This window comes from Erinaceus europaeus, chromosome 1 (assembly GCF_950295315.1).
Source record: "Erinaceus europaeus chromosome 1, mEriEur2.1, whole genome shotgun sequence".
In the NCBI taxonomy this organism is placed as follows: domain Eukaryota; kingdom Metazoa; phylum Chordata; class Mammalia; order Eulipotyphla; family Erinaceidae; genus Erinaceus; species Erinaceus europaeus.
In genome coordinates this window covers 181,033,482-181,057,677 of record NC_080162.1, presented here as the reverse complement: position 1 = coordinate 181,057,677, position 24,196 = coordinate 181,033,482, and the positions used below count along the sequence as shown (strand labels likewise).

The 24,196-nt window shown below is 39.0% G+C and overlaps 1 protein-coding gene across 2 annotated transcripts in view; it reads left to right on the top strand.

The window, feature by feature from the left end:
• KCNB2 (potassium voltage-gated channel subfamily B member 2) overlaps positions 1-21,635 on the top strand; it is a 515,333-nt gene extending 493,698 nt beyond the window's left edge. For both annotated transcript variants that reach the window (XM_007527275.3, XM_060200272.1), the window contains exon 3: positions 19,215-21,635. In XM_007527275.3, the coding sequence (XP_007527337.1) occupies positions 19,215-21,371 (2,157 nt within the window). In that variant the 3' untranslated portion in view covers positions 21,372-21,635. The remainder of the gene's footprint in view (positions 1-19,214) is intronic.
• Positions 21,636-24,196: the final 2,561 nt, after the last annotated feature.

Genomic DNA, 24,196 nt, shown 5'->3' with positions numbered 1-24,196 from the left:
CTTTGTTCTCGTGTCTTCTCAGACTTTCAGAAGCAAATACCTACTATTTATGCAATGGGAGGGTGCAACCATTAGAAAAACACTGGGTTTTTTCATTATTATGCTGGCTTTTTTATTTGCCTAGAAAACTCAGAGGTTGTTTTCCTCAGATTAATGTCTTAAGAAATAATATTTAGTTGCTCTAAGGGTCACAGATGATATATGTTGGGTTTGTATTTGCATAAATAAGAATTTAATGGGAATGACATCTTATTAAAGGGACTTTCTTTGGACTGAGCATTCAGATTTAGACAGAATCCTAGAAAAAGCCTTGTAAGGAATTTTAAACCAATTGGTATATAATATGACAAAATGAATTTTTTACGTTTTATTTTTTTTTCTCTAAATGTTCCCAAGCCATAAAATGTTACTCCGGCTCTATGAGGAAGCAGATAATTCAGTCTCTTTTGTGCACAAACCTTCCAGACTCCCAAAGATCGTTTAGTATAGTAAACTGACCAGCAGCAACCAGGCGTCATTGGACTGTAGTCTTATGTCCTACCTTGATAAAAATATGTTCAGTTTTGCCCTCTGCCTATTTGAGGAGGTTGAATTTCAGGTTTCAGGCATGTACAAAACTAACCTCACACTGTAAAGTCATACAAGTCTAAACCACAAAGTTGTACTCAATAACCAGTTCTGCTGTGGGTATGGATTGACCTGCCAACATCCATGTCTAGCAGAGAAGCAATTACAGAAGCCAGAACTCCTACCTTCTGCACCCCCCCCCCCAAAAAAAAAGAGGGAAATGTTAGGGGAAAGTGACTAGAAAGCCCAAATTCCACCAGGACCCAAAATGCTTGTCACCAGGAATCTTTGTTTTTATACCATGACTGGAAAGGAAACAAATTTGGAAGACATCAGAGGAAGTCAGCCTTAACTGAGAGAAAAGAGGAAAAAGGAAAGACACTAGATGTAGTAATAGGTGTAGGTGTGACTTAGAAAGGAAGGGAGGGCAGTGTCATAAAAAAAATAATAAGGGAGGGGGAGAATTAAAAGAAAAAAAATGGGCAAAAAATAGAAAGAAAGACAGATAAGATATACATATAAAGTCTGCTCATATCTATATCCTTGGGAGAATTATTACAGTTTTCACTGGTGAGGGATGGCAACACAGAACTGACAGTGGGAATGGTGTGGAATTATAACCCAATAATTCTTATAACTGAACTATAATTTACATAATTATTTTATTACTATTATTTGCCTCCAGGCTTATTGCTGGGGCTCGGTGCCTGCACTACAAATCCACTGCTCCTGTGGCTATTTTTTTTCGATTCTTTTGAATAGGACAGAGAGAAACTGAGAAAGGAGGGATAGATATATATATATAGAGAGAGACAGAGAAACACCCACAGACCTGCTTCACTGCTTGTGAATTGACCCCCCTGCAAGTGGGGAGCTGAGGACTCGAACCAGGATTCTTGCACCAGTCCTTGTACTTCACACTATGTGCACTTCACACAGTATGCCACCGCCCAGCTCCCATTATCTTATAATTTTTAAAACACTATTAAATCACTAATCAAAATTTCAAAAATCAAGTAATAAATAAATATGTAAATTTTAGAACTAAATAAAGAAAACATTCATGTCCCCTCCTCCCTCACCCCCCCAAAAAATGAAAGAAAGACTAAGAGAAAGGTACACAGTACATTGACTGGTGCTCCTTACATGTAAAATATATATAATATATGTAATATATATATGGCAGTCTAAGAAGTTTCCAGCACTTTAGCTTATAAAGCACCACAAGAGGAAGTTTTTTAGAACTGATTTTTTTAAATATTTATTTTATTTATTTATTCCCTTTTGTTGTCCTTGTTGTTTTATTGTTGTAGTTATTATTGTTGTCGTCGTTGTTGGATAGGACAGAGAGAAATGGAGAGAGGAGGGGAAGACAGAGAGGAGGAGAGAAAGATAGACACCTGCAGACCTGCTTCACCGCCTGTGAAGCGACTCCCCTGCAGGTGGGGAGCAGGGGTTCGAACCGGGATCCTTATGCCGGTCCTTGTGCTTTGCGCCACCTGTGCTTAACCTGCTGCGCTACCGCCTGACTCCCTAAAACTGATTTTTTTTTAATTTCCAAAAACTCAGAGAAATGTCTTCTTGCCATTTGGATCTGCTACTTTGTCGTAGTTCTTTGTTCACCTTCCTGCTGCAACCCACTAGAATAAGTTGCTGCAGCCCACTAGAATAAGTTGCTGCAGCCCACTAGAATAAGTTGCTGCAGCCTACTAGAATAAGTTGCTGGAGCCGCATGTTCCAACTTGTGCGGAGCTGCTGTTTGGGATGCAGGTGTTAATTACCTACTTAACAAATCCTAGTGTTTACTTCTAACAGTAAATGCAATTTAGTTTGTCCCAGTGAAACTATATTTCCTGCTGACTAGGGTTCCAAACCTCTTTGACATTCATTTCCATTCAAATAGCACTAAATTGGCTGTTGAAGAGAATGCATGTAATGCTTCTTTGTGTATTTGTTGGTTCTACTTCTCATTCAACCTGGCTGCATTACTTTCTTAGGAGTTCAGTAACAAAGTACCACAGAGGAGCTTAGAAAACAATTTTTAAAAAATTACTCTCTTGTGTTCTGGAGGCTAGCTGTCTGAAATTAAGGAGTCAGCTGGGCTACTTGCTAACTCCTTCTGAAGTCTCAGAAAAAAGAATTCTTCACTTTATAGATTCTGGTGGTTGCTGTTCATTCTTAGAATTTCTTAGACTCACACCAGTCTGACCTGACCTCAGCCTCCATGTTTATATGGCCACCACACCTATCTGTCTCTCCCAGACTTCTTATCAGGACACCAGTCATTGGACCCACCTTAGTAAATTTGGCTTCATCTAATGACTATTTTCAAATGAGATCACATTCTGAGGTTCTAGATGTACATGAATTGGAGATAGGAGGAAAAGAGGGCTGACATTATTCAACCTAGACTTTCCTAAAAGACCAAACATTTCTCTCTACCAAATTGTTGAAATTAGTCAGCAATATCCATAGAAATTGGGCTAAAGGGAAAATTCAGAGGATGGAATGCACTAACTTCAAACAGGAAGCCATAATAATAAAGTTCTTCTACCTGTAACATTATATACTGGCTAGTAATCCTGACCCAACCTCTATAGTCCACATGAAATTAAGTATACTGGACATTTGAACTTACAAAGAATTGTATAGCTTCTAAAACACTTTCACATGCACTATGTACTTTCACCATCATTACAATCTAGAGTGTGAATGAAATTGTTGTGACTCTCCCTGATTTATACATGAAAGTTTGAGGCTCAACATTTGAGGTCATGTAGTTAATTTAATAATACAGACCTCATAAGGTCAAGTCATCTACTTCTAAATCTAGCATTATTCTTTCTACTACCAAGTACAGTTATATTATGTCAAAGTGTTTAAAACAAGGACTATCAATCACAGGCTGAGAGAGGAGATCAGGGTGGGACTGGAATTGATTTCAGTACCATCTATGGATTTTTTTTCCTAGCCAGCTATCCCTACCCATCCCAGAACATCAGAACAGTGTTTAAAAAAAAAAAATCCCAGTAGAGTCTTTCTTCCTGGTCCACCCTTACTTCAGAACTGAAATCGTTGCTTAAAATCTATGGAAGAACTTCCAAGACTGATTAATTTTTAATGGCATGCATTTATATCTGAGGTCAGAATTTAAAGTGCATATGAATCACTTGAGAATCTTGTGAAAAAGAAGTTCTGCTTTAGTAGGTTTGGAATGATGCTTGAGATTCTGCATTTTTGCTAAGGTCCAGGTGTTGTTACTGGTTGGAGAATCGCATTTCGATTGACGAGACCATACATAACCCTCCAGATAGAGCGTATACAGTTAGTGGAATGTGTCCATGTGATTTAGAAAATAACCACACAAGACAGCCACCCAATAACTATCTCCTTGATCTGTAATAACTACAGGAGTCTAGGAATCTATTTAAATCATGTGTCCCCAAGTATCATTGTCAACATGAGCCAAACAGGATTAAATTAAAGGCCCTTGTTTGTGAGGCTGAATTGCCTCTGTAACAGCACCTGCCCTCCTTGCAGCAAAAGCATCAGTGACCCTAGGCCAGCAGCACAGCTGTCCTCTGGAGTAGAGGCAAAGGGAATATTACAAGTTTTCTACACCTGAAACTGGATTTGACTTCCAGCTCCTTTTTGCCTTGACAAAGCTACTGCATTTCAGTGTGACCCTTACATGTCTCCTGCTTTCCAACATTCTATAATGTGGTCTTAATGTTGTTGAACCTAAAAAAAAAAAAAAGCACTTTTCAGAAGAGGTTTACTGCAGAGGTTCATTAAAAGGAAAAAAATGATTGCATTACAGCTTTTGCTTCTTCCTTTCTTTGAGGCTTATGGGATGCACTCTTTGGATGTGGGGCTAATGGTGGAAATAAATCCTTGCCAATCTCTGTTAATGGTGATTGATGAGCTGATGAGGCCAACTAGGTGTCCAAGGAACAAAGCCAGCTTTTCATGGCACTTCAATTCTAGAAATTTAGAAGGCTTCCTTACAGAAAAGTTAGAAGTTGGAGCAAGAAATAATTCAACAAATGAGCATTTTTTCAGGGAACAGCTAGTGTAAATGGGCTCTTAAACTAGCCTTTGTCCTATAAGATTTCAGAACATACACTTGAGGCAAAAATTTATAAAAGAAAATCATAATGTAGTGTGTATCTCATAATGTTTTCATGTACCAATAAACTGATGTATAATTCTAAGACAGATATTCATCTTCTTCTGTTTTAAAACCTAGAATTTTTTTCTTTTTTATTGATTTTATATTGATTTACAAAACTATGAGTTAACAAGGATATAATTCTGCACTGTCCCCACCACCAGAGTTCTGTACCCCCATTCCTTCCATTAAAAGAGAAGGCAAGACCATAAGAAAAAAGGGTATATATATATATATATATATATGTGTGTGTGTGTGTGTGTATATAGATAAATATATATATATATATATATACTTAAGGAATAATAGTCAACTCATATCTGTGACTATGTCAGAAAATTTTTAAAAAGAAGGGGCTGGATGGTGGCGCACCTGGTTGAGCGCACATGTTACAATGCACAAGGACCTGGGTTTGAGCCCCCAGTCCCCACCTGCATGGGGAAAGCTTTGAGAGTGGTGAAGCAGGGCTGCAGGTGTGTGTGTCTCTCTCCCTCTCTATCTCCCCGTTTCTCTAAATTTCTGGCTGTTTCTATCCAATAAATGAAGTTTTTAAAAATAATAATGATAATATTTTCAAAGATAAATGATTATTTAAGCCAAGGATCACTCCTAGTGTTGTACTCATATAAAATATTAATCAATACTTGTAAGGGCTACTCAGTCATGCTCAGAATATTGGTCATAAACATGGGAGAGACAGACCAGCAAAATAGCTCATTTGAATAGTGTATCTACTTGTAATGCACATGACCCAGGTTCAAGCCCAGTCCCCACCAACTGCACTGAAAGGATTTTCAGTATTATGGTTTCTCTCTCACACTCTTGCTTGCACCTTTTTTCTCCCCTGTGTGAAAAAAGTCAGCAACAAGCTGTGAAGCCTTAGTGACTACTATGGGGTAAAAAACATAAGCAAGTCCTAGAGTCTAAATTCTCCATCTCCGTAGCAAATAAGATTGAAATTTCTTTTTTTTTTTTCCTGTCTTTTCTCGATTTTTCTATGATTTTCTTTTTTAATTTTATTTATAAAAAGAAAACACTGACAAAACCATAGGATAAGAGGGGTAAAACTCCACACAATTCCCACCACCAGAACTCTGTATCCCACCCCCTCCCCTGATAGCTTTCCCATTCTCTAGCCCTCTGGGAGAATGGACCCAGGGTCATTGTGGGATGCAGAAGGTGGAAGGTCTGGCTTCTGTAATTGCTTCCCCGCTGAACATGGCGTTGACAGGTCGATCCATACTCCCAACCTGTCTCTCTCTTTCCCTAGTGGGCGGGGTTCTCGGAAATAAGAGCTCCAGAACACATTGGTGGGGTCATCTGTCCAGGGAAGTCTGGTCTGCATCATGCTAGCATCTGGAACCTGGTAGCTGAAAAGAGTTAACATATAAAGCCAAACAAATTGTTGACTAGTCATGAACCTAAAGGCTGGAATAGTGCAGATGAAGAGTTGGGGGGGGGGGGGTCCTTCATTGTGGAGATAGCTAGTAGGCCTATTTTAGTTATATTCCAAAGGGTCTGTGGCTATATGGGTTTTTTTGTTTGTTTGTTTGCTTGTTTTTCAAATCAATGGGGTTTACAGTCAACAGTATTTATACACCTTTCCCATATTAGGGAGCTACTCTCTTCCCTGATCCAGCTTTCTGGTCCTTTTTCCAGTCATGACAGCATCTCCCCAGACAATAACTTGGATCTACCTGCATATCAGAGTTCAGGTTCAGGGGAAAGAAAAAAAAAAGATTGAAATTTCTAATCATAAAGATTCTTATGAGTAGTGTATAGATAGCATAATGGTTATGCAAAGAGACTCTCATGCCTGAGGCTTCAAAGTCCCAGGTTCAATCCCCACACCACTATCAGTCAGAGTTGAGCAGAGCTCTGGTTAAAAAAATAAATAAATAAAATATTTTTATAACTTTCCCTCTTCTTTGAAACTTGTCATCTTATCTTTAATCACTGTTGCAATCAGTCCAATGCATTTCAGTTAGTCCTTTCTAAAATTTAAATCTAAGTGTATGCTTCACCAGTTTAACACCCATCAATGGAACTCACTCCTCTCAGCAGTGTCCTCAAAAGACTGGAGAACTCTTAGAAGACTAGAAATGGACCTGCTTTATGACTTATGTGTATACTTATGTTCCCAGCAGCACAATTTGTAATATCATAAACATGTAAACAAGGTAGGTGTCCAACACCAGATGAGTGACTAAGAAAGTTATGGTATATTTATATAAGGGACTACTATACCACACAGCTATTAAAAATGATGAAGTCATCTTCTTCATCTCATCTTAGATGAAGCTTGAATAAATCATATTAAGTGAGATAAGCCAGAAAGAGAAGGATAAAGATGGGATGATGTCACTCATGAGAAGAACTTAAGAAACAAAATCAGAAAGGGAAAAAAAAAAAAAAAAGAATAAAACTGGGACTGGCACCAGGTTCCAGATGTCATCAGGATGCCGGCCAGGCTTCCCTGAACTGAAGACCCCACCAATGTGTCCTGGAGCTCCGCTTCCCCAGAGACCTATCCTACTAGGGAAAGAGAGAGGCAGACTGAGAGTATGGACCGACCAGTCAACGCCCATGTTCAACGGGGAAGCAATTACAGAAGCCAGACCTTCTACCTTCTGCAACCCACAATGACCCTGGGTCCATGCTCCCAGAGGGATAGAGAATGGGAAAGCTATCAGGGAAGGGGGTGGGATATGGAGATTGGGTGGCAGGAATTGTGTGGAATTGTACCCCTCCTACCCTATGGTTTTGTTAATTAATCCTTTCTTAAAATAAATAAATAAATATATAAATATATATATATATAAAGAAAAACTGGGACTGGTTTGCTTTATTGCACCAGTGCAAAGGACTCTGGGAAAGGAGGACAGGGAAGGAGAGGTGGAGCAGGTGGGGCTTCAGATCCTAGTACATGGTTATGGAAAAGGATCTAAGCTTGAGGTGAGAGTGTTTTGCAGACACCTCATGGCAAGGAGAGAAGTTGTATCCATGTGCCAACAGCTATACTATAAACCACTACCCACCCCCCATAAAATTAAGCATCACTATCAGTATCACCTGAAAGATATGTTAAAGATTTGTTTGGCTTTGTATGTTAACTCTCTTTTCAGTCACCAGGTTCCAGATGTCATCAGGATGCCAGCCAGGCTTCCCTGGACTGAAGACCCCACCAATGTGTCCTGGAGCTCCGCTTCCCCGGAGACCCACCCTACTAGGGAAAGAGAGAGGCAGACTGGGAGTATGGACCGACCAGTCAACGCCCATGTTCAGCGGGGAAGCAATTACAGAAGCCAGACCTTCTACCTTCTGCAACCCACAATGACTCTGGGTCCATGCTCCCAGAGGGATAGAGAATGGGAAAGCTATCAAGGGAGGGGATGGGATATGGAGATTGGGTGGTGGGAATTGTGTGGAATTGTACACCTCCTACCCTATGGTTTTGTTAATCCTTTCTTAAATAAAAAAGAAAAAAAAAAAGAAGTTAGTCTTGCAGATGACCCCTGACACACTAGGGAAAGATAGGGACAGGCTGGGAATATGGATTGACCTGTCAATGCCCCTGTCCAGTGGAGAAGCAATTACTGTAGCCAGACTTTTTACCTTCTGTACCCGGTAATGATCCTGGGTCCATGCTGCTGGAGAACAGGAAGCATCTAATGGAGGGGATGGGATACCGGAACTCTGGTAGTGGGAATTGTGTGGAATTGTATCCCTCTTATACTATGGTCTTGTTGATCATTGTTAAATCATAAAAAATAAAATAAAATAAGGTAGCTTTCAAAAAAAAAGAAAAAAAGATGAGGGTCCTGTGTGCTTATGCTTCTCCCCCAAGCTTCTGACTCAGTTTATGTTGATTAGAGCCTGAAAATTTGCCTTTCTAACAAACTGTGACACAATCTCAGCTCCACTGGTCTGGGGACATTTTGAAGAAAACTACTCTTCAGAAAGAAGCTGACAAAGCATTATATTAGTATATCAAAGTCCTTTAGAACTTGTTTGGGGTCTAAATTCCCAGAAGAACTCCACTCTGAATCACCCCAGCAAATCTACCTGCATCCAATCACACCATGTTGAGTTCCATGAAAATGATACTGTCATGAGATTGTAAAAATTGTTCACTTCACTGTCAGTGGATACAGCATCCATATTCCAATCACTTCATTGGCACCCACTGGAGTTGACCAGTGCAGACCCTATAACCTAAATGCAACAACTCTGAAATCACCAGGCCCTGCAGAATTATCTGGAGGCTTTCTGAGAAATCCAGAACCTTTGGGATGTCAATGCCTTTTCCCTACCCACTCCTATTGCCCTGCACTGACTTTATCCTCCATTCCCCTTCTTTCTCCCCACATCTGGACCTCTTATCTCAACAAGAAGATTTATCATTAGAATGGTCCTTGAAACAAATATTTCCCCAACAGGAGAAGTAAAAATGTTATAGAAACTAGACTGAGTTATGATTATACTCATATTCAAAACACTTTAAGTGTCCAACAAGGTTTCATGAATTATCTATTCAGTTAACTGGAAGATTACTTAAAAGGAAAAGTGGCTTCCTTTGATTTCCTTATTTTTCCTAGGTCTGTACATATCTAAGATACTTTTACAGAATTTGACAAATTATACTTGTAAATAAGCACTCATTAAACAGAATATGTGGGGGCTGGGTGGTAGTGCACCTGGTTGAGCACATATGTTACAATGCACAAGAACCTGGGTTCAAGCCCCTGGTACCTACCTGCAGGGGAAAAGCTTCACAAGTGGTGAAGCAGTACTAATGATGTCTCTCTGTCTTTCACCCTCTCTATATTCCCCTTTCTCTCAATTTCTGGCTGTCTCTATCCAATAAATAAAGTTAATAAAAATATTCATAACAAGAAAAATAAAAAATACAGAATATATAGCATTCTGAACTTTATACTCTTTAAAGTTTTTCATTGTTTTTCTGTGATACTTTATTTTTAACAATATGGGAAAGCAATATATGCCTTTAAATATTTATTTGTGTACATTACATATTTTAGTATATAGCGATATTGTTAAATCTCAGTGCCTTAAAATTGTATTGATCAAACCTAAGACTACAAAAATCTATAGACAGAACTATCCCTTTATTAACTGCTTAGATAAACTGTAGACTCTAAATCACACTCAGGAAAAAAAAATGTGTTGTAGAAGGGATACAGCACTTAAAGTGTATACTTCTTTGAAGGTGAGAGCTCAAAGTTAATAATCAAAAGCAGGCTTCTCAAAGAATAAGGTTAAAAAGCAAAGTCAATCTTCTCAGTATAATGGGTAAAAAGAAGCACTCAATACAAAATTTAGAACTTAAACCTAGGAAAGATTAGTCCTGTACTTGGAAAAACTGTTCTGTTGTGGCAAAACAGTTTATTTGCAATGCACAATTTCTTTTTGAAGTTTATATTGTTGATTAGAGCTTTTAGGCTATCTTTGGGCCATGTAGAAGAAACAGAAAATGACTAGAAATTATTTTATTTCTTTCATTCTCTCCAGTTCTGTGCACCTCTACTTTCTCCTTTTGTTGTTCATATATTTGGAATAGATTTGTATACGATCTCTGTGTGAGGCACCTTATGAAATTCTACAGGAAATAAATAATCATTACCTTCTGTAGTTCTAAAATCTTCTGTTTGGAACTCTCTGGACTTCTTGAATCTTTATGTCCTTTATGTTGTTTAGAGTTCTCAGCTATTATCTCCTGTAGAATGCTTTTTTTTCTTCTTCTCTTTCTTCTTCTGGCAAGCCAATAATGCGTATGTTGCTTCTTTTGTGGTCATCCAATATGTCTCTTGTTATTTTCAGTATCTCTTAATCTCTTTTTTAGTTGTCTTACTTCTTTCTTTAGTTTTCTGTAATCCATCCTCAATCTTGCTGTTTTCTGCCTCAGTTATTTGTTTGTGCTCCCCTCCACTGTTTTCTTTAGCTCAACTATTTTGTTACCCTGTTCAGATATTGTATTAGCTGTACTAGCTAGTTGTGCTCTTAAATCAGCTATTTTAGCTTTTAATTCTCTAATTACTTCAAGATAGTGTCTGCTTTCAGAGTCTCATTTGTTGTTTCCCCATTTCTGATGATATTACCTTCAAAAGCTCTCCTCACTCCTGTGATTATTGCATCAATTAGTGTTTGGATGTGGTCCTCATTCTTATTTGCTTCTAGCTGTTTGGGATTTTTTCTGGGCTTTTGTCATTGTTCATTTCTCCATTGTTTCTTTTTTGTTTGACCATTATATTTGATGTCTTAAGAAATTTACACAAATTTCCTGGGTGTTGCTGTTTATATATGGTGTGGGGTGGTTTCTGGTCATTTGGTTTCTGGATCCCTGAAGCTGGTTGCCTTTGGCCTTTAGTGTGTTTCAGGAATGGGTGGAGCTATTAGTCTAATATTGACACTGCTGGTTTTGGAAGATAGGAGGTAGGGTCTCTTGTGTTCAAATTGAAGAGAGAAGTGGGTGTTTGGAGCAGGAGAATAGTACCTTCTTATGCTTAGTACAGCTTCTACAGTATACTTTTCAATCCATTCATCACACTTTCCTAGATTGACTTCTGTCTAAGTAAGGTACTTAAGCGTTCACAGTTGCTAATCTTAACAGTTGCTTTTGTTTTATCTCAATCCCTGAGGTGAAGCACAGTGGCTGTTAAACCCTTGCTATGTTGGCAGTGATTTATCTTCCCTGTGGGCTCTGTGAGCCTGAGCCAATCAGAAGACATTTTTAAGTAGATTTTTTTCTTTTAGCTTACTCACTCACTCATGACCAACAGATAAAGTAGGGCAGAGGACAGGTAGCACAGTGGCTATGCAAAGAGACTCTCAAGCCTGTGGGTCCAAAGTCCCAGGCCCAATCCCCCCATTCCACTTCCAGCCAGAGCTGAGCAGTGTTGTGTGACCTAATGAGTCCCCAAAGAAACCCCAGTTGTACTCTGTTGAGTCCTCAAGTGATTGTTCACAGTTCTTCAGGAGAGTAATGCAAAACGGCTCCTACTCCACAGCCCCACATCTGGATCACCAGGAGGGTAGATTTTAACCTGACTCACCCAGCCAGTTCTATGCCCTTCATATCAACATAGGCTTTTTTCTGCTGCTGTTCCAGCCCCTGAGGGGCAACAGCAATGGAGACTTGAGGACCCACTGTTGTAAATTGGTGAGTTTTAGGTGATTTTTTTTTCCTTTTTAAAAAAGTTTTGTTGTTGTTGTTGTTGTTGTTGTTGTTGTTGTTGTTGCTAAAACTCAGACCCAGAAGTGGTGTGTTCTCAGCTAGCAAACACCTGGACTGGCAGCTCCTGAGTACAGTCTTTTAGTCTCAGGAATCGTTCCCTCAGCCTTGTTTTGTCCATGAGCCACATGTGTTTGTGGTCACCTGTGACTTGGTGAGTTCTTGAAGAGACACCAACCATAAATTGTTGAACCTTCAGGTGATTCTCGTTGATTTTCCTATTTGATCAGGGATAGCAAAATGTAGCTGCTGCTACTCCACAGGAGTGCCTCTAGCAACCCAAACTTTTGTAGTTCTAAAGTCTTGCTTGAGAAGTGAAACTGTCTGTTATGAAAATCCCAAATGGTTTTCTTAAGACATTATATAGTTTTATAGATGTAGCCAGACCTGATCTAAATGCTGGCCAACTCAAATGGTAAAGACATAGGACAGACAACTTACTAAAAGACAGTTTCACTGCTGAAGCTGAAACTCCCCACCAAGAAAGTTTATCACTTCTCCCCCTGGAACACTAGTACAATGTGGCTACATCCCAGCAATTCCTAATCTCTGAGTCTCTCAGTTCAAATGTCAGCTTTTTCAAGAGGGAGAAAATCCTATTGAGCCATCCTGGAGCAAGGGTTGGTCCTTACATCAACATAGCAAGGAGGTAAGGTTACCAGAGCAAATGCAGAATGCCTAAGAACAAATACTTTTTCGTACAGTTGTATCCCATACACACACAACACCATTCAAATACAGCTGGTCATCCTGTATATTTTTTTATTTCCTAAATCTGGCAATCATGCAACTATATAGCTCTCTTAATACAAGCAAGACAGCAAACACTGAGCAAGTGAATTCATTTACCTCCAAAAATTTCCATTGTACCATAAGTATATTTGGCAAACCCAGGAAATGAATTCAGTAGGTCACTGTTATCTGCAGTGCCAGTGGACTTCCTAGAAAATAGTAGCTTTAGGCATAGGGTGGACAGTGGGGGACAGTAGTACCTGGTGGGATCAAGAAGAATGACATGGGGATAGGGAGACAGCATAATAGTTATGCAAAAAGACTTTCATACCTGTGGCTCTAAGGTCCCAAGTTCAATCCCCAGCACCACCATAAATCAGAGGAAGTGAGTAGGTGAGTAGTGCTTTAGTTTCCCTCTCTGCCCCACCCTCTCTTTCATTAAAATAATGAACTTTTAAAAATAATTTTTAAAGAAGAATGGCATGCCTAGGAAGTACTCAGGGCTACAAACTGACTAAAAAAGGTAGATAGAAGTCAATTTATTTGCCAAGGATGATTAATAAGAGTTAAAGATATAAAAGTAACTGATAAATCCATGAAAGTAGAACAGTCTTTAGAAAGGTCAAAGGGGTCATATGGTAGCATACTTGGTTGAATACACACATTGCAGTGCACAAGGACCCACATTCAAGTTCCCAGTCCCCACCTGCAGGTTGGGTATTGAGCTTAACAAGTGGTGAAGTAGTTTTGCAGGTGTCTCAGTCTCTCTCCCTCTGCCTCCCCTTCCCTTTCAATTCTATCTCTAGGCAAACAAATAATACTTTTTGAAGAAGGGTCTCAAAATCAGAATCAATTGCTGGTTCCCCCACAACAGATTGAGAATAAATACAGGTGGAACTATTTGAGTTAATGTAATTAAGGGACTATTTACATGGGACCTTGAAGCTATCTCAGCCTGTTAGAGAACTTGCATATTGGAGCTCACAGAGGTTACAGGCTTAACCTTAGCCAAAGCTAATCAGCGCTCTGGCCTCTTTCTCATAAATATTCTCTTTCTCTCCTCATTCTCTCTCATAATAAGTAACCAGCTTTCAAATAAAATAAGAAGTCATTTGCATATGATTCAAATGTGCTAATCTTAAAACTGTCCTTTCCTTGTGTTCCCTGGGTTTTCTTCAACTCAGGTTAAGTGGAATAGATGGCATTTTAAGAGATTACCAGTTTGTATTTATTTATTTTTTGATAGAGACAGAGGAAAAATTGAAAGGAAAGAGGGAGACAGAGAGGAAGAGACACACCTGAAGCACTACTTTACCTCTCATGAAGCTTTTCCCCTGCTGGAAAGGAGGAGAAGGAAGAAGGGGGGCAGATGGGGAGGGGGAAAGAGGAGGAGATGCAAAGGGGTTTGAAATTCTAACGCACCATCATAGGGCTTGAATGTGAGAAATTAGCCCAGAAACCAGGTGCCCACAGGCCCCCAGGAATCATCCTGCCCTGGTGCTTCCAGAGCCCAGGGCTGAGCCCTCCAGTGGAAAAGTCACATAGCTGCCAAAACAGGAGGTGTGGGAACCAACCCCCGCCTGACTGGCCTCAGATGAGCTAGCAAAGAGGAGAAACACAAGCATCTCACCAGCAGTAACCAGTGGGATCCCATCTTCAAAATGCTGTGAGGAAATACTACTGGCATCATTCAAGAGCTGAAATGGTCAGCGTCACACCAACCCTATGAGACACTGGCCCACAGATCCAGAGAGCAGACGGCAGTGGCTTCCACTGTGACTTCCCAATCTCTCAGGATTCCTACTGCTGGGCACCCTTCTCCCCCAGGTGGCCACGGAACAGCAGTCTCTGTGCTCTGGAGTGCCTGCTTTCTCACAGACCAAATTCTATCAACAACTTCCTCTCTCCTTGAGTTTGTTCCTTTAAGTCTACCTTTTATCTGTTGAACAAAATATTCCAGGCCTTTGTTTTGAACAAAATTGCCTGTTTACTGCAGAGCTGGAGCCTCCTGAGTGGAGGCCCCCAATGATGGGAAACTCCCATGTAGTGCAGGGGCTGGAACCTAAGCTGTGCATAAAGCAAGGCATGCAGCCTACCTGGTGAGCTACCTCTGACTTATCAAAGCAATCATTAAAAAAAAAATCTGTGAGTTTATTTAATGACAGTGAAAGAATGAGACCAGATTACCCCTTCAATTATATTTGGTGCCACAGAAATAATTTAAAATGAAAAGCAACAAAGCCTGTCCCCTCTCTCCTCTACCCTCGCTAGTAGAAAGAAAAAAAGATAGAAGGAAAGAAAGAAAGAAAGAAAGAAAGAAAGAAAGAAAAGAAAGAAAGAAAGAAAGAAAGACAAAATATAATAGCTCTAGACTTGAATTTAAATGGTAGGGTAAACAGTTTGAATGTTTTTGGTCCCTCCCCATGGTGACCAACATGTTTTTCCAGAATAATCCACCATTTCAATTTTTTTTCTTTCTCTTTTGACAGGACAGAAAGAGATTGAAAGGGAGGGGAGATAGATAGGGAAAGATAGACACCTGCAGACCTGCTTCAGCACTGGTGAAGTGTCTGTCTCTCCTACAGGTGGAGAAGAGGACTCAGACCAGGGTTCTTGTGCCTGGTCATAGATATGCCTAACTGGGTATGCCAGTGCCCAGCCCAGCCTCCTAAACTCAGCATTTCTTACACTTATCCCACTTTACATTTTACAGAATGCCTCATGTGAATGGTCCAGTTTGAAGTGTTTTTTTTGTTTGTTTGTTTGTTTGTTTTTTTAGTTTTAGTTGTTTTCATGTAAGAATTGTATCCTTTTTTTCCCCACTAGGGTTATCTCTTGGGCTCAGTACTTACATAGTACCTGGTAGTCATGTTTTAATAGAAGTTGAGAGGCAGAAAGAGAAGAGACATGTGTAGCACTGCTCCACCAACTGTGAAGCTCCCCCCTCCCCCTGTTGCAGTGGAAACCAGGTGTGTGTGGGGGAGGGGTAGTGGGGGCGGAGAGCAGAAGAGGATTGCTTCTAGGTCTTTCTTCATGGTAACATTTGCACTTTACCGGGTGTACCACCACCCAGCCACCTTAGTTTGTGTGGCAAGTGAGGCAAATATGAGACATCGTATTTTGCAGACCAGGAACTGAGGCTCAAAGATGGAATTTGTCTACTCAGTCCTGCTAGAGGCATAGCTTTTGGTTTCTTGTGCCTGTATACTTTCTACCACTAAACACCCATTACCTTCACAGGATATAATATAGACAGATTTGTAAATTGAGTCAAGCCTCTGATCATTTTCCTTCCTCTCACAAACAAAATCAATGCAGCCAGAATTTATCTATTAATGTAAGGGCTAGGAGCTCTATTCTAAACATCATGTGTTCCTGTCAGTATCTTGTGTGAGAATTGAAATCATTAGACAGTCAGTTCAGGGATAAAAAAAAATGATATCTACCCCAGAAAGATTATCTCTAGTGACTAAATGTATAGAACATATAGTGCTGTGGTATGTTTCAGATCTTTCCCATCTGAATACTTTATTCTTAAGCAACAAAATTTTATTTTGGTAATTCAAGCAAAATGAAAGATCAGTTATGACTTGTCCTTGGTTTGATGTGCAGACATGACTGGAATCAGCAAAATGTTTCTGTTTAGAAAGAGAGGCACCAAATAACAGAAATGAAAGAAACCTTGGAGATAATCTAATCCAAATCTTCAAGAGGGTTGACCATTATCACACAGATAACTGTGGAGAGTTTCTGATTCACTTTTCATATATAAAATAAGCCTATTTGCTAGAGCTGAGAGAAATAGCCAGGTGACAGAATTAAAAACCTAACTCACACATATTTAGTTAGGATAAGCAGAAGCAGTACCTATGCCACAGGGTTTGCTGTTCTAAAGGAAATATTCATGTCTAAAAGTGTTTTCTGTAGTCTCAGGGACAATTTTACACTTATTATACGTGTGTGTGTGTGTGTGTGTGTGTTTAATTCTACAATAAGCTTGCATTTAGTTTATTGCACCACTCATCATCTTCGGTATATATTGACTAATTTGCCTAAAGTGTTGCCTTCCTGGTAGAGCTCCAAGTTTAACTAGATATTTAGAATGAGCTGTGCCTCTACATTGAGAGTAGTTTTTTTCTCTTTATTTCAAATTGAATTTGAACTGGAAACAAAAAATAATGTATTTTAATATCTTTAATATGCTTTCTTCAATATGAATGTGCATTTGATGAGGACTAGAGTGTTTGTTTTGTTCCTTCTTTCTTTAATGGTATTTATTCTTCAAGAATGTACTCCCAATCATATATTTTGTGTGATAAATAATTTTTAAAGCAGCCATATTTTCATGTTGTGCTCAACTAGACTACGGAATGCATTAAAACTATACATTATTTCATTAGTTCCCAAAAATAGCTACCACAGTAAATATGACCCATGATTTAGTTGATTATGAAACCCACAAAAACTAAAGACTCACCTCTTTTTTTCTTTGTCCGAAAGGGTGGAAAATTACTCCATTTGCATTTCTGCTTTTCTCCTTGATCTCTGAGGTGATTAACATCAATAATATAAATTGCAAATGAGCAAATGAACAGATAAGCAGATAATGAAAATCTAGACTAAGTACTATCCATGCTAGAACGATATTGGTAACACCAGTATTTAAAATGCCACAAGGCATATAATACTTTATCACCTCCTAGAAAATTTATAGAATCTAGTTCCATATTATAAGAGTGCATAGTATCTAGCTAGTGCTTCCTAAGGGTTAGTGACAGATTATTATAAGTGTTACTCTGCCATTCACTGAAGCTAGAGTTTTGAATTAATTCTCTCTTTGAATTAATTGACCTGTGTTTTTAATGGGAAATAAGTATATTTAAATAAAAAGCACTTGACTTTATTTAAGAAAATATAGAAATTAATAATTAAATTATGTTCTTTATGTTAAGAAACCATATATAATTTGTAAGATTTGTTTGTTACTGAGAGAGAGAGAAAACTAGAACATCATTCTAGCACATGGGAACATGGGATGCTGGGAATAGAACCTCCAGCCTGTAAATCCATCACTCTGTACACTATCATCTCCTGTGTTGCAGGAACCTTATTTTTTTTATCTAATAATTTAACAAATTCTAAAATAGTGTGGTTTTACTTGATCCATTTAAGAGGACAAATGAGACTAGAAGAACAGAAAAAAAAAAAAAACCTTTCTCTTCCATAAAAGATAAAGAATAACCCAAGAGTAGAGAAACTTAAAGAGGAAAATCAGAAAAGAAAGAGCAAGTGAATTTAGAAGTTCTGAGGCCAGCTAGAGATAAAGTAATTTTTTCACAATCTGTCTGCTGAGTTGTGTGACTTCTAGACAGTTAATCATTATCTTTTAAAATGTTTACTAAATACTAAGTCTCTAGTCAAACAGGAAATTTTTCTTAGAACTACACTTAGTAATTGAAGCCAATGGACCCACTCAAGGTCATTGTTAAAGTTCTGGTGGAGCTGTCAGACCTAATGTAGGTAAGAGAGGTTCCCTACTTCACCAACAATCCTATGACCCACATGTACAATCTTTGCTAAAAGAAGTGCTCCTTTCATTGTCCTAGAATTTTAATCTGTACAGTTTGCCTTAGCAATGTAGAACACTAGCTGCAGTAAGAAAATCCCTACTTAAGCTGTCTTTATCTTGCAAGGCTTTTCAGGTTTTATATACTTATTCTTTAGCTTTGTATTTTCAGACTGAAGTTCTGTTCATTTCAGTCCTTTAATAATATAAGTAGCTCAGACTGTCTGACTAAAATCAAATCACTGAATCTTCTTCCTCTTCCCTTCCACATCATGTTTTTTTTCTTCTCCTAAACATCTTCCTTGCACTGAGACCATCACAGACAGTCTTCAAGCATGTCTTCATGAAACATGCCTTGACTGTATAAAGTTTGATCATGATCCTCCTTTATCGCACATTTGCTTGCCAGAAGTCCACACATCTAAGATGGCGGCTACTCTGGTTTGGTTCTGCCATGAGTGCTTACCACATAAGCATCACTTATACTATAATAATCTGTGTTCTACCAAGTGATTTGTATTTCTTCACTTAATATGCATTCATGGTTTTATTTATGAGTGATAAAGAAAGGGAAAATTACAAATAGCTAGAAGAGGAAAGATGATAACTGCATTACCCTATTCCAAATGGTGCTTACTCACAGAAATGAGCCAAAAAAATGCTTAAGAATGAGTGAAGATATGGGGGGCATAAATATTTTTCAGATAGTATAGGCTCTGTAATATAAACTACATTAAACTTATAAGTGAAACGAACTAATAAAAATTTCATGTATTTGTTAAAGAAGTTTAGATTGTAAAGGTTCCTTTTTAGAATACCTTTGGGCAGTTCATACCACTTAAGGAATTTCTAGTCAGTCTGTCTGCTGCCTAAGAAACTAAGAAGATTTGCTGACTTGGACTTTCTTCTTTGTTTCTCTTTTCCAGATCTTGGCCATTGTATCCATCCTGTTTATTGTACTCTCCACCATCGCTCTGTCTCTCAACACTCTCCCTGAGCTGCAGGAAATGGATGAATTTGGGACGCTCAATGACAACCGGCAGTTAGCGCACGTGGAGGCGGTGTGCATTGCATGGTTTACTATGGAGTACCTTTTACGCTTCCTATCCTCACCAAACAAGTGGAAGTTCTTTAAAGGCCCGCTAAATGTCATTGATTTGCTGGCCATCCTGCCCTACTACGTCACCATTTTCCTCACAGAGTCCAACAAGAGCGTACTACAGTTCCAAAATGTGAGGCGTGTGGTCCAGATCTTCCGAATCATGCGCATCCTGAGAATCCTGAAACTTGCCAGACATTCCACAGGCCTGCAGTCTCTGGGTTTCACCCTTAGGCGAAGTTACAATGAATTGGGCTTGCTGATACTATTTTTGGCCATGGGGATAATGATATTTTCCAGCCTGGTATTTTTTGCTGAGAAGGATGAAGATGCTACCAAGTTCACTAGCATCCCAGCATCGTTTTGGTGGGCCACCATCACCATGACCACTGTAGGCTATGGTGACATTTACCCAAAAACATTACTAGGGAAAATCGTCGGAGGCCTCTGCTGCATTGCTGGGGTTCTGGTGATTGCCCTTCCCATCCCGATCATTGTCAATAATTTCTCTGAGTTTTACAAGGAGCAGAAACGCCAGGAGAAAGCAATTAAAAGGAGAGAGGCCCTTGAGCGGGCCAAAAGGAATGGAAGCATTGTTTCTATGAACTTAAAAGATGCCTTTGCCCGAAGTATAGAACTAATAGATGTGGCTGTGGAGAAGGGAGGAGAATCAGCCAACACCAAGGACTCCACAGATGATAATCACCTCTCTCCAAGCCGGTGGAAGTGGGCCAGGAAGGCACTGTCAGAAACAAGCTCCAACAAGTCTTTTGAGAATAAGTACCAGGAGGTTAGCCAAAAAGACTCCCACGAGCAGCTGAACAACACTTCTTCCTCCAGCCCACAGCATCTGAGCGCCCAGAAACTGGAGATGTTGTACAATGAAATCACTAAAGCACAGCCTCATGCTCACCCCAATCTGGACTGCCAAGAACAGTCCGAGAGGCCATCTGCCTATGAAGAAGAGATAGAAATGGAAGAGGTGGTCTGCCCACAGGAACAGCTGGCCGTAGTGCAGACTGAGGTCATTGTGGACATGAAAAGCACCTCTAGCATCGACAGCTTCACCAGCTGTGCCACTGACTTCACAGAGACTGATCGATCTCCCCTACCACCACCCTCAGCTTCTCACCTACAGATGAAGTTCCCTCCTGACCTCCCAGGGATAGAAGAGCACCAACGAACCAGGGCCCCCCCATTTCTGACACGAGCCAGAGAGAAAGGGCCAGTAGCCAGGGATGCCACCCTGGACTATGCCCCAATAGACGTAACAGTGAACCGCAATGCCAGTGGTGCCCAGAGCGGAGCACAGGGCCCAGTGCAGGCTGATAGTGCCTCTGAAAGCCCAAAGAGCTCACTGAAAGGCAGTAACCCACTCAAGTCCAGATCACTCAAAGTGAACTTTAAGGAAAACAGAGGCAGTGCACCCCAGACCCCACCCAGCACAGCCAGACCACTGCCAGTCACCACAACTGACTTTTCACTTACCACCCCACAGCTCATCAGCACCATCCTCTTAGAAGAAAAGCCCGCCCAGGGAGACAGGCCCAGGTTGGGCACTGAGGGTTCAGCTCATTGTCAGGGACCTTCCAAGGGACTGACCCCTCGGTTTCCCAAGCAGAAACTGTTCCCTTTCTCTTTGAGAGAGAGGAGGAGCTTCACTGAAATAGACACTGGTGAAGAGGATGACTTCTTAGAGCTTCAAGGGACAAGTCAGGAGAAGCAGGCAGACTCCAGCCCAAACTGCTTTGCAAATCAACCTAGTGACGAAAGAGACCCTTTAAGAGAAGAGACCTGTGTGGGCCCCTCCTCCCCCCAGGACACCAGTCACAACTGTAGGCAAGACATTTACCATGCTGTGGCTGAAGTGAAAAAGGACGATAGTCAAGAAGGGTGCAAGATGGAAAACCATTTATTTGCCCCAGAAATTCATTCCAGCCCAGGAGACACAGGTTATTGTCCTACACGAGAAACCAGCATGTGACTAGATACTAAAGCAATAAACAAACAAACAAGCAAAAAAACTTGTTTCTTAAAAATGTGGTTAATGATGCCTGTGAACTTAAAAAAAAATAAATAACAGGAAGTCCACCCCTCCCCTCAAAATAAAGTGCATAAAATGTTATTTTTGCATGGCATGAGCAGTTTAGTCTAAATACTGTTTAAATAAAGAGTCAAGACTGCATTTTGTAACAAACAAAAATGGCTGAAGAACAGTGAACAAATAAAGAGAGCTCTGTTAGGAACCAGTATTCTGCAATGTCTGACATTTTTGATCCTTTCATTTCAAATTGTAGACAGATTTTCAACTGTTAACTTTTCTGTTACAATGAATTTTAGAATTTGCACATGAAAGGATAAAATGTCATTGCATGCATTCATAATTATGAGGAGCAAGGTGCTTTGAACTTGAAAAATGCATAACTTTGTAAATAATGAGGCCTGGGATGCAAAGTGTCAAGAACACATGGAACAAAGTTTCTGAAACACTGGTACTTCCTTCACAGCTACTGCCTGGAGGAGTTGTACAGACTTCTTGTTGCAACATTGCAACCTCTTCTTAAACTATCTTCACCTCTCTTGCTTTGAGTTATAAAGCTCTTGTCAGTATATTTGTTTAAAGGAATACAGTATTTTTATTTACTTGTGATATAACCCATGTGGTACACTTGTCTATTTTGTTTCTGCTTAGCGGAGGCATTTGTGGTTTTACTTATAGGTCATAAGAATACGCAAGATTTAATGACCAGATACCAAGAAAATAGAAACTTAAGCTCAGAATTTCATTAAATGTATCACAGCTCTACCAGAAATGTCCTTTAAAAAAAAACTGAACATATGTTAGAGATTTCATTTTATTTTCAAAATGGCACACTACATTTGGAAATAATATTTTTCAATGGTATGTTGGTCTTCTAAAGATATCTTTATTTCCCACTTACGTTCAATATAAACTCTTTCTATCTAAAGATATAAAGCTAGAATGCAGCTAAACCAAAATCCAAAAGGTGACTTATGACAAAAGAAAAGCAGAACTATATGAGACTGACACCCCTGTCATGGAGCGAGTTAGGTCTGGGCACAAATTTCCACCAAAAAGAGCCATCATCCTGTAATGTGTCACCCAGTCTTTCCTAATGATGAAAGGGAATATTGCATTTGGGAAAGCCGCAGATATCAATAGGCCTCTCAAGTAACTGCATCAACTAGAAACACATTCTTACACTTCCAAAGTTCCCAAAAGGCTGTCAGGACCACCCTTGTGAATGCTACTTCATGCATTTTTCTACTGAAGACAGCGCAACCCTGAGGTGTTAAGGCACTTAAGGCTCATATGACAGTCCTGTTGATGAAATCTGTGCTAAAACCCAAGTTTTCTGAATCCACTTTACTTGACAAGAAATGAGAAATCTGGTTGCTGATATGGAACTATCAGATGTATCAATCCTGGATGAGCGTTGACATCTTCTTTTAATAAGTTTTATCCCTACAGAAACATATATATATATATATATATATATACACAAATACATATACATATATATATATATTACATTACCAATTTCAAAACATTTAAATGCTTAGATTGAAAGAATATATACTCAGAATTGGGGTCTATACATCAAAAAGCTTGAGACAATCAATCTATTTTTACCCTCTCTTATTTATTAGTGATTTATAAACTATAAGTTAATAAGAGTCTATATTAACAAAAATATTTCTAAGCTTTTTTAAATCTTCAAATTAAAGTAACTCCATGGTAGAGCAGGGTGTTAGGGAAATACCTAGGAAAACTTTGGGTCAATGTAAAGCTCAATTTTTGTTTAAAGGAATATTCTGAATCTTATTCTGTTCTTAAAAGGGGAAAAAATTTTTTTGAGACTTTCCAAGTATTTAAAATCTAGCTTAAATCTTTAAGGAATAGCATCTCTTTTCTAATAGAATCTGGTCATTATATCTCAGATAAGACAAATTTTGATCTTAGTTGAAATCCAACCAATAGTACTAAAAATAATTGTAAACATTTCTTGTTCAGTGTGCTTAGAATTTTTTAATGGTTACTATGTTTGTCTCATAACATAACTTTATGACATATGGTCATCAGCCATTATTATTTGTATTACTCATACTTATTTCAGTGTCTAAAGCTAAATTTTTTGGTTTATAGTTTTTGTAAATGTAGAGTGCTTGAATTTTCATATGTAATCTTCCAAGTCAAACAGGTATATATTCATATATTCAGTTGGGTAAATAGCAAATGACTTATGAAAATAATTTTCTTTACATCATTTCAGAAGCAGTTATTTCCTTTGCACTGTGAAGCTTGGTTTTTTTTTTTTTTAATTTATCTTTCTATACAAGTGGTGTTGTTTTATTGTGTTAACTGTTCATTATTGCCCACTTTTCATGCTTTTATTAAGCCTCCTTCTGAGAACTCTGCACCAAAAAGTTGCATATTACAAGTCTTGTCTGAGTAATTAATCCTAGACACACCCTCCAAGCATTTTCCTCAAAAGTTTGCACTTGTAATACTTCTTAACTTTTCAAGAATTTAAGACTGCTGCATGGGAAGTCTAACCTTCAGTTCTTTTTTAGCCAGTCTGAGCCAAAGGTCTTCAGCTAAGAAAAAAATGAAGTGCTCCTTAAAAAATTATTTGAACTTTGTTGTTTCACATGGAAACTGAATGTGAAATTGAATTCACTTGGAAGTTCTTTGGTAACTAGGCGCTCCCAGAATGCATTTGTGCAGAGTTTCCTAACCTTTTTCAATGAGCTTCACCTAATGTGGCAGTGAATTTATGTGCCTAA